Source organism: Aspergillus uvarum (assembly GCF_003184745.1).
Source record: "Aspergillus uvarum CBS 121591 unplaced genomic scaffold BO82scaffold_70, whole genome shotgun sequence".
Lineage (NCBI taxonomy): Eukaryota > Fungi > Ascomycota > Eurotiomycetes > Eurotiales > Aspergillaceae > Aspergillus > Aspergillus uvarum.
This window is the reverse complement of record NW_020291367.1, coordinates 50,928-65,353: the sequence shown is the minus strand read 5'-3', so window position 1 is coordinate 65,353 and position 14,426 is coordinate 50,928. Positions and strand designations below refer to the sequence as shown.

At 51.1% G+C, this 14,426-nt stretch overlaps 3 protein-coding genes and 3 non-coding genes across 6 annotated transcripts; all 6 read right to left on the bottom strand.

Annotated features, from left to right (window-relative positions):
• Window positions 1-1,624: 1,624 nt before the first annotated feature.
• Window positions 1,625-1,697, bottom strand: BO82DRAFT_t283. The gene has a single exon. It is a non-coding gene; the product is annotated as a tRNA-Thr (tRNA).
• Window positions 1,698-1,790: 93 nt separating this feature from the next.
• Window positions 1,791-1,863, bottom strand: BO82DRAFT_t282. The gene has a single exon. It is a non-coding gene; the product is annotated as a tRNA-Thr (tRNA).
• Window positions 1,864-3,125: 1,262 nt separating this feature from the next.
• BO82DRAFT_t281 lies at window positions 3,126-3,198 on the bottom strand. The gene has a single exon. It is a non-coding gene; the product is annotated as a tRNA-Thr (tRNA).
• Window positions 3,199-3,833: 635 nt separating this feature from the next.
• Window positions 3,834-5,112, bottom strand: BO82DRAFT_368632 (fructose-bisphosphate aldolase FBA1; the record flags this gene model as incomplete). Its single annotated transcript, XM_025637132.1, has 4 exons — window positions 3,834-4,394; window positions 4,454-4,756; window positions 4,818-4,928; window positions 5,005-5,112. 4 exons carry the CDS (start codon window positions 5,110-5,112, stop codon window positions 3,834-3,836), a joined length of 1,083 nt encoding a protein of 360 aa, XP_025487465.1.
• Window positions 5,113-6,521: 1,409 nt separating this feature from the next.
• Window positions 6,522-8,807, bottom strand: BO82DRAFT_358376 (RCC1 domain-containing protein). Its single transcript, XM_025636273.1, has 3 exons — window positions 8,338-8,807; window positions 7,704-8,200; window positions 6,522-7,643 (listed from the first exon to the last, which is right to left on the bottom strand). The coding sequence occupies exons 1-3, from the start codon at window positions 8,579-8,581 to the stop codon at window positions 6,777-6,779; spliced, it is 1,608 nt and encodes a 535-aa protein (XP_025487464.1). The 5' UTR covers window positions 8,582-8,807; the 3' UTR covers window positions 6,522-6,776.
• Window positions 8,808-9,148: 341 nt separating this feature from the next.
• Window positions 9,149-14,333, bottom strand: BO82DRAFT_386691 (bifunctional saccharopine dehydrogenase/ubiquitin carboxyl-terminal hydrolase). The gene is made up of 12 exons (XM_025638260.1): window positions 14,157-14,333; window positions 13,977-14,057; window positions 13,889-13,905; window positions 13,587-13,827; window positions 13,501-13,527; window positions 13,266-13,441; window positions 13,116-13,212; window positions 12,990-13,065; window positions 12,859-12,930; window positions 12,519-12,800; window positions 11,488-11,531; window positions 9,149-11,236 (listed from the first exon to the last, which is right to left on the bottom strand). The coding sequence occupies exons 1-12, from the start codon at window positions 14,215-14,217 to the stop codon at window positions 9,306-9,308; spliced, it is 3,105 nt and encodes a 1,034-aa protein (XP_025487463.1). The 5' UTR covers window positions 14,218-14,333; the 3' UTR covers window positions 9,149-9,305.
• Between the last annotated feature and the right edge of the window lie 93 nt (window positions 14,334-14,426).

Genomic DNA, 14,426 nt, shown 5'->3' with positions numbered 1-14,426 from the left:
GCGTACGTTGACTGAGTGGAGCCGGCTGAGTGATTCACACTGCTACTAGTAATGTGTTAAATAGCACTAGAAGTGGTACATGTACACATGTACTATGTAGTAGATGAAAGATGATGCTTGTCTGATGAATACAGGGTACTTGTTTCTCCTGGAAATCAAATAAAAAGGAGTACTATGTAAGTTATCTATCAGATTGTTTCTTCCTCCTCGTTCTTCTTCCCGCACTGCACGCTTTGTTTACCCGCCCGACGTGGTTCAGCGTCTCAGACGGATCCAAGTGAATCCTCAGGGCGACCCAAAAAAGCAGCCAAAGAAGAATTGAAACGAGAACCAAACAACGAGAAAGAACTCCACTGGGGGTTCTGTGGTTGGATGAGGGATGAAAGAGACGGTCGGGCTATTGTCGTGGTGGAACCTACCAACGCGGGCCTAGGGCACCAATGTCTCAGACCCTCGGGTCCCCCGGTACGCAAAATTCGTTTTCCTGACCGCCGGTACCCTGAATACCATTGGCAGAGCCACGCTCAACCCTTCTTTCAGCCACTCTTTACCATACCCATACGAGGAACAGTAACCACCCGGGTGTGGCTGGTGTGCAAGCGATTGTGGCACACCGCAATAATTGTCGAGAGACAAGACTCGGGGTCCAATCGAAGTCGGGTCTTGCTGTCAATTGCCGGCAAATGGAGTCATCTGCTTCTATTCTTGGTCACGGCAGTCAAGCCACAGAGACCCTTCTACGGCTTGATCGGATGACTGCTTTGCTTATTGTTTTCACTCGGACGAGGACCATGATGAAAACACTACAGAGTATAGTCGAGTTTGGGCCAGCTCCTCTCCATCCCAACAGATCATGGCATTGACTCGTGCTATGATGTCGATAGCACGCTTCCTACAATCCCCGTACTCGATTAATCTCTCAATAACCGAGACCCCGCATCTGCTCCAATCAACACGACATCTCAATCCGCATGTATAGACTGCTTCCCGATGCATTACCTGATTTTCCTGCGCACCAGAAGAGCCTACCCCGATGCCATTGACCAAGCCATACGGAGTAGAGTTTGCGGACATTGGGGGTAGATGGTCACGCAGTTCCTCACATCCCGGTGACCCTACCCGACTTGCAGAGAGGCACGTGTGGTTTGCATCTGCACCTCGACTATGTCACTTACAGCCACTGCACTCTCTATGCCCTGAGCTTGGCTGGGACTTGCCCGAACTGGACTTGGGTGAGAAGCAATCAATCCTCCCAGCACGGCACAGATCCCGCAATGCGAGCACGTCCGCTTTCTTTGGCATGGAACGGCACGGCGGCGGCCATGCAGATCCAAGGGTTCAATAGAAGTATCCGCGACATGGAGGGAGTTGCTGGTTTCTAAATATAACGCAGGCCTGTGTGCTAAGAACAGTTGGCTGCCGCGATGCTGGCGCTTATGGCAGAAAAAAACAACGGGCCGATCTCATCATCGTTCGAGGAAGTGTGGAGTAAGTATCCGTGGGTGATGACGGGATTGTCTTAGGCATGCATAACGCTAAAAGCGCAGGTGAAACCTTCGGGCAAATTCGTCTTGATAAGAAGCTGGATGGATGGGCTTGTAACGAGAGCAAAAAGGTTAACGTTTGCTCACACTCGGACTCGAACCGAGGATCTCAGCATTACTAGTGCTGCGCTTTACCATCTAAGCCATGCGAGCTGCTTGGGTGAGCGATTTTGTATATTTGCCAACATGAGGGGAGGCCCTAGTTAGTCGGTATAGGGCTGACGAGAAGAGCAAAAAGTTAACGTTTGCTCACACTCGGACTCGAACCGAGGATCTCAGCATTACTAGTGCTGCGCTTTACCATCTAAGCCATGCGAGCTGATTGGTTGATCTAGCTCTCAAAGTTTACCTTCATATTCTAAGTTTATTTTAGAAGACCGATCACTAATTGAAACAAATGAGATCAACGTGCAGAAAGAGCATCATCCATCCTCCATGAGTACTCAGACAAAGCTCATTATTGTTTTTGACATTCCCTAGCCTGACATTCAGGTACAGGCTATAGTGGAAGTTCCTGATATACTGAGGATGTGCCAGCGACTTAATGGTTTAACTCGCCGCCAATCCATTGATGCTGGCTAGAATGTATTTATTCCGGGGCATAGTGCTGCTTGTCACATGAGACCCCGGGGTCTCATATACTAACAGAGCTTATGATGAACTCATACAACAGGCACGGGTACAGTATAGTTTCCCATGGCCATTTTGTCGATGGAAAATGGCCAAGGACCCCCAACGCGCAGCTTACACAAGAGCCGTGCTCGTATATATCACGAGAAAGAGATGTGGCAAGCGAGAGACGAGTTAGTACTGGTGCTTGTACGCGAGAAACCGGGTGCAGACAAAGACCGGGGCGCTATCCATATATCCCATAGATATACGATCCAAGCGCAGCCACGGCGCCGTCCAGACTGAGTATAACACCAGTCACCAACAGTACCGAGGAACACACGGCACTATCGCCAGCATTCCCCCTCCCCCAGCACGATGAGCCTTACGATTCATATCAACTCCGGCGACTCACGTTCAGGATACTACAATGCTTAGCTCCGTATATTCTGCTTCTTGGTTTAGTATGGGGGAATCATGCGCCGGCGGCCAGAGTATACCACTTCACTAAAACACGAGATTTAACCACGTCTGAGCTAGAATGGGACTGATTGAACCGTATGGAGTGCACCACGATGCTTGGAGTTGTGGTAGTATGCGGGATATACCGATTCGGATCTTCTGTGTGTGGCGGAGATGCACAACAGCATGGCATTATGGCACACAAGGCAACCGTCTCAAAGTCCTAGGCTCATTACTGGGTATGTATTCAATCCTAATTGGCCCATGGAACATATATACATGGCAAACATATATCAATCTCAATAGCCTCCGTCCAACGTTCCTCCCCCAAGCCGGTCACACTACCTCCCAGCAGCAGGAAAGTAGACAGGCCAATTAGCAACATATATATATGTACATCAGAACAATGAAGAAGAGAGAGAGCAACCTTCTTACAAGGACCCACAACCTCAAGCACAGTTCAAGCCCCAACAAGAAGCAAAAGGACAACCAGCAAAAAACAAATGCGACTGCTCACACTCGGACTCGAACCGAGGATCTCAGCATTACTAGTGCTGCGCTTTACCATCTAAGCCATGCGAGCGAGACATGTCACATATCCAGTTATAGGGGCTTATAAACCCCAGCGTAAGATTGATCGATTGTCTTGGAGACGTTGATGCCAAGGTTGGCCACCTTGTCAATGTTGCCGATATATCCACGGTTCACCTTGGGAGAAAAAACTCAATTGGCTTGACCGATAAATCTGTACTTGTCAGCACCTCGGCCGGTCCTGTGTTCCATTGAGTGTGCCGAAGGGCTGTTCGTACAATCACTTGGGAGCCAGGAATGCGGTAGTAGAACAGCAGACTGTAACTCATGCAGCACCGGGGGGCTGACGAGGATACCTGACATGGTTGAGTCAATAGGTCTTCATGACCGGAAAGGACGAATCATGACCGAATTAGTATAACTCTGCAATCAGCCGTTGAAAGTGATTGTTCCTTTAGCGTACTTCAAAAGTCAAGAAGCTCGACTACATACATCATCGACTCCTACCCCACGGACATCAACCCATCAACACTGCATCACAAATCCACATTACGCTCACTCAAACACCCCTTCCTCCCCGTCGAAGAATTAACGAAGAAATTGTTTTGAATTTATGTACTTGGTATCTGGTTTCGTCAAATCCGAAAACACATCACATCAGAGAAACATTAATAAGCTTCTTTTGGTTTACAGCTGACCAGCAGTGTTGAAGTCCTCCAGAGCGACCTGGACACGCTTGCTCATGGTCTTCTCACCCTCACGGACCCAGACGCGGGGGTCGAAGAACTTCTTGTTGGGCTTGTCCTCGCCATCGGGGTTACCGATGGTGCTCATGAGGTAGTCCTTCTTGTTCAGGACGTAGTCACGGATACCGGTGAGGTAGGCGTACTGCATGTCGGTGTCGAGGTTAACCTTGACAACACCGTAGCTGATGGCCTGCTTGTACTCCTCCTTGGAGGAACCGGAGCCACCGTGGAAGACGAAGAAAACGGGCTTGTCCTTGCTGGAGCCAGTCTTCTCCTTGACGTAGGCCTGGTGCTTCTCGAGGAGCTCGGGGTGGAGACGGACGTTGCCGGGCTTGTAGACACCGTGGACATTGCCGAAACCAGCGGCAATGGAGAAGTAGGGGCTGATGGGGGCGAGAGCGTTGTGGATGGCGAGGATGTCCTCAGGCTGGGTGTAGAGGGAGTTGTTGTCAACGTCCTCGTTGTTGACACCATCCTCCTCACCACCGGTGATACCGATTTCCTGAAGAGAGGATGTCAGCGGAGTGAAAGACGTCACACGGGAGTTCACATTGCACTTACCATCTCGAGCCACTGCTTCATGGGGGCAGCACGCTTAAGGTACTTGGCGGTGGTCTCGATGTTCTCCTCAACGGGCTCCTCGGACAGATCGATCATGTGGCTGGAGAAGAGGGGCTCGCCGTGGAGCTTGAAGTATCGCTCGTCCTCATCGAGGAGACCGTCGAGCCAGGGAAGGAGCTTCTTGGCGCAGTGGTCGGTGTGGAGGACAACGGGGACACCATAGGCGGGAGCAATGCTGCGGATGTAGTGGGCAGCGGCGATACCACCGGCAATGGAGGCCTTCTGGCCGTCGTTGCTGACACCCTGGAGTACACAGTCAGCCAATGCCCGTCTCGATCATGCACAGGACTCGTGAGATACATACCTTGCCAGCGAAGTAGGCAGCACCACCCTGGGAGACCTGCAGAACGACGGGGCACTTCTGGTCACGGGCAGCCTCGAGGACAGCGACAACGGTGGAAGAGGAGGTCACGTTCTACAATGGTAGAAGTGGGTTAGCTCTAGGCTGCTTTGAAGCTTTGGAAAGACCTGTTCTGGCCCGCAATACTTACAATGGCGGGGAGAGCAAAGCCCTTCTCCTGAGCGTACTCGAAGAGGCGGAGGACGTCATCACCGACGATGACACCGGCCTTGCGGGAAAGCTTGTCAAGGACACCCATTGTGATAGTTGTGAAGTCTGATGGTTTACTGGTTAAGGTGATGAGTAATGGATTGAGGGAGAGATGAAGATTGGATGGGAAGAAGAAGAGAGGGAAGAGAAGAGAAGAAGAGGAAAAGAGGAGCGAGGAGAGGACAGAAGGTTGAAATAAATTATGGGAATAGCTTTGAACTAACAGGCCTTTACCGAGCGACGAATACGGAGCTGGAGATTTAAATCGGGCAGGGAGGGGCAACGGGTGAGAGTTCAAGGTTGCTAGGGAGAAAACCACTTGAGAGGACGAGGTGAGAGGAGGGGGTGGGGTGGGGAAGCATGCAGCAGTGGTGGGCAAGAGAAAGAGAGGGGCACAGTTGAATGACGAAGTGTGTCATGGATGGTGGAGGGGCTCAGATTCGCAGTGCGTGCTCGAAGAACTCACCGGCTGGTGGGGAATGATGTGTTCAGTATGAAATCAGTGCTCAATGCTGTTTGTTGGGTTGTAGTCGAGCAAGAACCAGGTGAAAGAAAGTCACAGAAAGAAGAGCTTGAGGTCGAAGAAAGGGATCGAAACCGCTCCTAAAGTACGGTAAGTGAAACGTAACCGGACAATTGAGGTCCGATGGATGATGAACTTGATGGATTGATGGATGATGCTTCCATTCTGAAGCCGCCGATGACGCGCGCTGCGGCTTGCGGGCTGCAGGGCTCCATTCCTGCCTCATGTCTCAGGCCGCAGCCGGCTTCCCGGGAATCCCCGCGTCCCTCCCTTGACATCATCCCGGCCCGGCTTGTTCCACTTGCCTGTCCACCCTGTCTACCCTGCAGCTGGTTTACGAGTGATCTTCTTCCCCTCGACCGGTTGGTTTCTGCTTGCTTGCTTGCTTGCTTGCTTGCAGTTCGCGACGATGATATGCTTGTTGTTCTAGTTTGCCTTTGGAAGACTACTCGTGCTCATGTCTTCTTGCTACTTGTACTTTGACTGCATACAAGCTGAAACGTACTGTCATTCTCTTCCTCCAGCAGCAACACCGGCTATCAGTTAGCTCTCCCCCAATCCCTCCGTAAATCGGGTATATCATTCTATTCTTTCCCCGGGCTCTCCGTAATTCTTTCGTGCTTCCCATCTATCCATCGGAAAAATGGCGGGGAGAATTCCTCCGCCCATAAGATGCAACAAGAAATTCCAATCAATTCGCTCGATTTCTGCCCCCCCCTTCTCCAAGGGCCTAGACTGCTTTACCCCAGTCCAGCTGATCTGCTCGAAACCAGCGATATACGGAGAAATAAGCAAATATAGTGTAACAGGGCCAGGCGGTAGTGGAGAATCACCTCGACGGGCCCCCGGGTTTAGCCATAAGTCGGGCAGACTGCCGACTCCCGAGGCGGAACGGGCTTCTCTATCTTTGGACCTCTGGGCTTGGGAGTTGATCAGGTACTAGAGCAGCATAACAAGAACGTACACTCTCGAGGTACAGAAGATATGTATGCTTCAGGACGGACGAAGAAACAAAACATAGAGAAGCAACGATGCTCAGCAAGATCAGATTGTATTCAACTTGAAAAGAAGAAAATTCCCATTATCGCGATATCACATTGTTAGTAATACAAGCTCTTCAAGCCAAGTCCATCTAGAAAAAAAAAAAAACAATAACATGAACACCCGCCAGATTTACATAGCTACTACTTTCATGCCTTCTCGCCGTTCACCTGCTGCGGCGAAGCTTCCCCAACGAGCATACTGAATTGTCCGCCGGCCGAGGCACCGACCAGCTTCTTGCCGGTGACATGCTTGTTCTGGAGAAGAGTTGGTCGCTCGACTTCGTCAAGCTCACGGTGTCCGGCCTGGCGTTGAACGTTGAAGCCCCAGCTGTACGCTTGACCATCCTTGGTGATAGCGAAAGAATGATCGCTGGAGGCAGTGGCGAAGACAATGTGCTCATCCTTGATGTCGACCAACGGCGTGGCCTTGGTCAGGATACGAGGCCGGTCATGCTCATCGTGCACCAGATCATCCGCAGGCATATCGGCCAGCGCCAGACCAAGGGCCTTGTTGTCGACGCGACCCCAGGTCAGGCACTTGCCATCTTCCGTGACGGCGATGCTGTGGTCCTTTCCACCACAGATGCTGACGATCTTGTTGAACTCGCGGAAGGACTTAACCTCAGTGGGGTAGAGCACCACAGCGTCACTCTGGCCCGCACTCATGGGAACAGCAGTCTGGCCAAAGTTGTTGGAACCCCACGCGTGCACATGGCCGTTCTTGCGGACGGCGAAGGAGTGGTACGAGCCGGTGCCGATGCTGACAATTCCTGCGGGCAAGGCACACTTACCGGGAACGAGACTCTCCAACTTGCCGTGCAAGCGGCCAGAGATTCTCCGTCCCAGCTGGTTCTGTTCCTCGCATCCCCAGGTGAAGACTTGGCCGCTGGAAGTGAGCGCCATGAGATGTTGTGCACCAGCAGCAAGTTCGGTCACTTTCTCGAGTCCGGGAATCAAGATCGGCGTGCGCTGGAACTTGGTGTCAGGAGAAAATCCAATAACACCGTTGCTTCCCTAGGAGATCATAAGTATGAAAAATACAATTTGTCCGAGAGAATTCGGAGAAGAACCTACTCTGAAAGTACCCCAGCCATAAACCTTGCCTTCCTGGGTGAGAGCAAACGTTGCGCTGTCAGTGGCTGCCAGTTGCGTGAAGACAGTGCCCTTGGGGAAATGAGCGGAGTCGACCGCCATGGGAGTGGCCTCCTTCATGTTCAAGTCGACCTCGTCATCGTCCGAGTCGGAATCAGACTTGTCCTCCCCGTTAACACCGTTGGTCTCTTCGACCTCCTTCTTCTCTTCCTTGGTATCACGTCCAAGGGTTCCCTCATCGTTAACACCCCAGGTGAGAATCTTGTTGTCATGTGTAAGAGCGGCCGAGTGGACACCTCCCACAGCCAAGTAGACAACACCGACGGTGTCCGCGGCGAGCTTGGGGTTGAGGACGGGGCCCGGGATTTCCGATTTCTTGGTCGCGTCTCCAAGACCGAGCTCACCGTAGCAATTCGTTCCGAAGACGTAGACGTCTAGTCGTTTTGTGGGAGGGTGGTTGATGATCGGAGCAGGCGCTTCTATCATGACACAAGGCCAAGGAAAGGCCCCCCTGTCAGCTAGGATGATCAAGCGCAGCGACCCTCATCCGCGCGGAAGGTGCGCGCGCGCGCGATGATAATGTTGATGACATGGGGGATGTTTTGTTCTCACTCACCTTCCTTCTGTTTCTTCTGGACGCGCGCAACTGGAGCGGCAGACTCATCGTCAGACTCAGCAGCCTTTCGTTTCCGGCTGGCAGGCGCGGTGGTAGTAGTAGCAGCAGCAGCCTTAGTAGGTGCTTTGGACTCTGTCTTCTTCTGGGGTTTCGTAGGGGCGGTAGCTTTGGAGGATGCGGTTGTCGCTTTGCGACCGTCGGTGGTGGAGGCGGCGGCTCCGCGGGTTGCGCGTTTGGGAGGCATGGTAAAGTGATAGAAAAAAAGAAGAGAAGTTTCGTATGTTTCTCTTGTGATGCTGATGCAGAACTTCAGGGATGAAAATTGAGCGCAGTTGCGTATTTATTTTGTAGCGACCTGCTTCAGGGTTTGAATTTCGCTAATGTAGGTATGTGTGCTCTCCGACCTAACGTTATGTGATGGACGGGAGGAAGTGGGAAGCAAGTCAGTTAGCGATGGGGGTGTGTTGTGTTAGTGTTAGTGTTGCCTGACTGGAACAGGTCAAACCACAATTATTATTTAAAAAAAAGAATAATAATAAATAACAACAGAGACCTGGACTTCCCGACAACCTTCCATGCACTTGACCTGGTCAGTCCAGCACTTGAATTCTCGGATCCACCCGCCTGAAAGCAGGGCAAGCTGCCATCCTCGCCAATCATATGCTGTAATGGAGCGGAATGCGGTCGCGGTATGGATGACTAAGTCATTGTTTGTGAATCAGTGTCTGAGGGCATAAGAAAGATACTACTCCTACAAGGCGATTCAATTAGTTATGACTGAGACATCAAGAGAATTCTAAGTACTCTCGTTATGCCCTCTGGTCCAATTGATAATGTACCCGGTAGGAGTTACGAATACCATCCCCTAGAGTAGTACTATTTCAAACTAGTATCCATCCTTCTATGGATATGTCCAGTATGTACACCTGCAGGACCTTTATTCTCTATGCAAGTTCGTTGCACCCAAGCTATGCACTAGTATTTGGCCTTTCCAACTCATAGAACAAGAGATATACCTCTTTCTGCATGCCCAGAACGTCAGATGTTTTACATTCCTTGACCTTCTCGTCTGAGATGCGCCACCACCTATCGTTCTGCTTGCGACGACGGCGATGCCGGAAGCTAGAAGCTACTGAGGTCTCTGCCGTATGTGTTGTTGGCTGCGTGCCTTGATCACTGGTAAGAGACGTTCTAGAGAAGGTCTTGCTCCAGCGTCCACCATCATTCGCTGGACTGAGTGGATCAGAAACAGGCGACAGGTTTTGCTTAGATGTTGTTGATCGAGACCGGTTGCTCTGGAAAGAAAGCCTCGAGCTCGATGTAGTAGGACGAGTAGTCGGGGATAAGGGATTCGATTGAGACGATGTTTTAGACTCTTTGCTTGAGGTGGAGCGGGAAGGGGCTGGGGACGATTGCGACGAGTGACTCGGTGGTTCTGAAGGTGTCGAGATACTGAGCGCAGAGGGCTCACGCCCGGAAGACTGACGAGCTCCGAGCCTTGGACTTGGTGCCTCGGAAGGGTTTTCACTGGTTGCTCGACTCTGGGCGTACGAGCTGAATGCATCGGGAGTCGAAAAGGGTGCATAAAGGTGGTTACGGCGGAAAGACTCATAGTGTCCACTGTTATGACTACCTTTGTGGCTGACAATCGCCAGCAGTCGATACCATTTCTGACTCAAAATACCGCCTAAAGGAAGACGTTCAGGGAAAGATACCTTCGCAGCATTCTTGGACGAACTGCTCTGATCGAAGATGGATCGAGAAAGATGAATGGCAATAATCTTGGGAAATGCGACGATCCGCATATGTCGTGCGATTTTTCGCTTTGGAGCAAGCTCTGAAGGGGGCAGACTGACACCTTCTAAGCTACCTTCGGGGTCTGTAGAGATGGCGGTCTGTATGCGCTCAATTTCCACCTCGAGTGTTTTTCTCTCCTCACCCGAGCGGGCCCTGGTCAAATCATGCGTTTTGATATCTAAAGCATGCTGCAGTCGGCACCGGTCACACTTGAAGTCGTCGATATACTCGGTCTTGAGTAAGCCATCGAAACAGGCGCTGAGTGTAGTTGAGCTCTTCTGAGGAACCTGCAGCGTCAGATTGACGAACGATGTCTGGTTCGGCTTGTATTTGTAATGACAAAATTGGCATTCGATTTGGGACTCGAGCTTTCCCTCGAAAGGAAAACTGTGTTCATTCTCAATCTCCTTGAGCTTAGTATCGATGATTGCTGGGAGACCATTTGGGGATCCGTCATCGATGCGCACTTCGATGTCCGTTGGGCTCTTCGCTGGAAGTTCATTATCCGAGTCAGCGACCTGGTTAGGCTCGCCCATGCCTTTCGCTCGCAGTCGGGCCTTGACTCCTGCATGATATTCGTCGCAAAGCCTCTCGGCTACGATTTGAAGGAATTCTTGCGCGTCTTGTTGACTCCGACTAATTCGTGTCCGGTAAGCGTACTCAAGTGACTGAATGAATGGTCGCGCGGATATCGTTTTCTTGTATATCGGGCGCTCATTTAGGCGATCCAGCATCTCCTTGAGCGCCCTAGTGATGGTCCCTTGCTGCAGTTCTCGTATTTTGTCTGGTTTCCCATCGCGTGGGATCTCGTCTAATGGTGGGACGAGACTGTAAATCTCTGGGCCATCCAACTCCCGTCGATGCAGTTCTCTGATCAGGTAAACTCGCAGCTCCCCGAGGCCGGCAAGAGCCTGCAGCACGGAATTGATGAAGCAGTCATTGGCAGGATTCGACAACCCAACAATACTCTTTTTGCGACCGCTGTCGCTTGACTCATCTCCATCGATCGTGTAATTGGGTCCAAAGACGTAGAACAGGGCGACCGCCGCAAGAGACGCCCCAGCCGCATATGCGGCGACTGTGGTTGACTTCTCTTGCATCGCTCTTTTGAGTGAAGTGGACTAGCCACAGGTTCAGTCAGAACTGGATAGCGATATATGTGCAGACTATCGAGGTCGATGCTATAGCCGCTCCATGGGACAAATGTGCCACGGAGGGTGGACAATCGAGTGAACACAGGCAGACGGATTGTCACGCCAAGACGAGTTGTTATTGAGTTTTCCTTCGACCTTCCAACTAGGTACGTATATGTACAAGCGGGCTGACACTGTTCGGGGGGTTCGGATGGAGTACGTTCGCTTCTCGGCAGCTCTAGTGGGATACTAATCGTCAGCTGTCTTGCCCCCATAGACCGAGGGATGTGGAGAGAAAATGGGGTAAGGTTTAGGGAGAGAGGGGGGAGGGGGGCGTCAATCAGAGTGGCAGTCTCACCCAGGCCGAGTCTAGTGTACTGTAATCAATTGACTACACTGCATAATAGCACAAGTAGCCGTTTGGTATGCTCATCTCAGTACGGATGCTGCAATGCAAGTTGTTCGGTGCAGGCAGGAGGCGGCAAAAGCAATAAAGCATTGATCCTCTTACTGGGTTATCTCGGAGGTTCTTCAGCGCCGAGCGCCCCGTATTCCTCGTGGGCCCCCAATGTTGCCCGACGCAATCTGATTTCCCCACAAATGGTATCCAGAGCTCATCGCCCTTTTAATTCTGGCTCATCAGTGGTGAGAGCAGTATTTATTGTGAGGCAAATTAATGGGTTATGTGCCCCCCCTAGTTGGCTGGACCAGGCGATAGCCTTGAAGGAAGAACATCTGCTGATAATGTGCAGATCCCTTGCTGCCTCCAGTGTACGGTTACGATTCCTGTTAGACGGGTTATTTGGACTCATAAGCGAATCCTTTACCCTTCCCCCGTCAATGACTGTAAAAACGAGAATATCTGGTGCATGCGGCCCGCTTGAGTCCATGGGCTGAGGCTTGGGAATAGAAGTGGAGGTGTTGTTTGACCCTTGAATCTGCAGATCCAACAAAACTTCGATCCCCAACCCACCAAATCCTCTAGTAACGTCCAGGGTCGAGCAAGCGTCTCCCATAAATAAGGCACAGTAAGATGCTTCTTGGATCTTTGAAAAAGAGCAAGTGGTTATAATTGCTTTTAGACCTGTCTAATTTTATGGCATGACGTAAACCAGACGACAATCCATGACATGCAAAACAACCGTAATAAAGTCCAGCAAAGGCATCGTGACAGGCATCCAAGAAGATTTGTACAGAATGACTTTATGAAAAAAAAAAAAGTCGGCAAAAATCACACAAAGGTATATCTACGCGCGGAAGGACTCAGGCAAGGTAGCGACCTTCTCCTGGAAGAGATCCTCGGCCTGCTTCCACACGCGGGCGTTCTCCCGGTCCTTGAGCTGGAGCAAGCTGGGAAGCAGAGCTTGGCTGAATTGCTCGGAACTCTCGCGGGGCAGGAGAGATGGCAGGTGATCGATACTGATCACACTCAAGGGAGGACCCTGCGTGCCAGCCGGCAGGGTGACAGGTACCGTAGGCTTGTCAAAGGTAGTTGTGATGTTGTACACGGGGATAGGGTTGTGGGGGTTTGTGCTTTGCAATGCGTATGTTAGCTGGAGCCTATAATGAGACAGGCGAGAATCAAACTTACGTATCAGCGCTCACGTCGCAGATGACCGACAAGCGGCGGTTAGGTGTAGCGAGAGATTCAGGTGTAACGAAACTAAATTCGTCATTAGTCTTCAGAAGAAAGGTAGTTTGTGGATACATGGGTAGACTAACGGAGGGATAGGAGAAGATAGGTAAATGCAGTTGACAAAGATGTCTGCATCTTCGATGATTTCCTTGAAAGGACCGCCTATTGAGACGTTAGTGGATGATCAACGGTTGTGTTCAAGTGCAGCATACCCTTCTTGGTCTCCGCCATATCCCACTGGATGATGTCGGACTCAGGGATACCAACATCCTTAGCCAGCTGCACAGCGCCATTACCACAACGACCCAGCTAAATATTGTTAGATAAGTCTCCTTTGTGACAAACTCGAGGTCAACACTCACAGCTCCAATCACAAGCACCTTGGGGGAGCGGCCGGACTGCTTCTTCCCAGCTTCCAAAGACGCCTTGACAGACTTGATCAGAAGATCCTGATTGGCATAGGGTTCCTCTCCAGGCAAGGGCTCGCCCTCAGGGTGAGTCAATTGCCATGCCCAGTTCTTGACGGCCAGAGCGGAACCTGTATAAATTACATTAGCCGAGAAGCACGAGGCAAATTCCATCCATAGATGCACTCACCAGCATAACCAGCAGACCATCCAAAAGCTGTCACACAACACTATCAGTCAACTGCAATACCCACAAAGTTAATCATGGAGTCATACCAGCTACTCTGCGTCCGGATTCATCCTGGAGGAACTCGAGGTCCAGCAGGACACCACCACCTCGGGGCCACCGGCTCAGAACCTTCTCCCATCCACCCTGCTGCTTGTAGCAGTGTGCGAAGGAGATGTGAACGTGCTCAAGAGGGAAATCATCTTCCGGCAGCTCCTTGAGACCCAGGACGTAGGCGTCCTTGGGAGCATCCTTCACCCATGAACCTTCTTCGACAAGAGGCGCTCCGACCTTTATCAGACGGGTGTGAGATTCGCGTCGCGATGAGAACAGTGTAATCAGAATTGCATACCTTGGTAAATTCCGCATCTGAAAGAGCAAGCAATCAATTAGACATTGAATCCCCCAAGGTTCATTACAAATACGTGAGATACACTTACCATCGAAGATGCGCTGAGTAGAGCGCTCAACAGTCACCTCATATCCGGCGTCAATAAGAGCCTTGCAAGTGGTGGGAGTCACTATACAAGATCAGTATGATGCGGTGACGAGGCATGATAAAGTAAGTTGAGTCCAGCTTTCGCCAATCGAGTCTGATTACAAGATAGCGTTGCACTTACAGGCGGAGCGAGCCTCGGCGGGCTTGGTTTCAGCGCGCAGCCAGATCTTGTTGGACGGCATGATGATTTATATTTTGTTCTTTGGAGTTGCACGCAATTGGAGTTAAGAAAAGAGTTAAAAGATAATTTCTAGACTTTTCAGCAAGAGAAAATAAGTTTATAGCTGCCAGACCTATGACACACACTTGCCCCCTACGGTGATGGCGGGGTCGAAGAGTGTTGTTCCGTTCCGGGATGTGACTCAGCGACGATCAAGCCGATGTCGGCGAT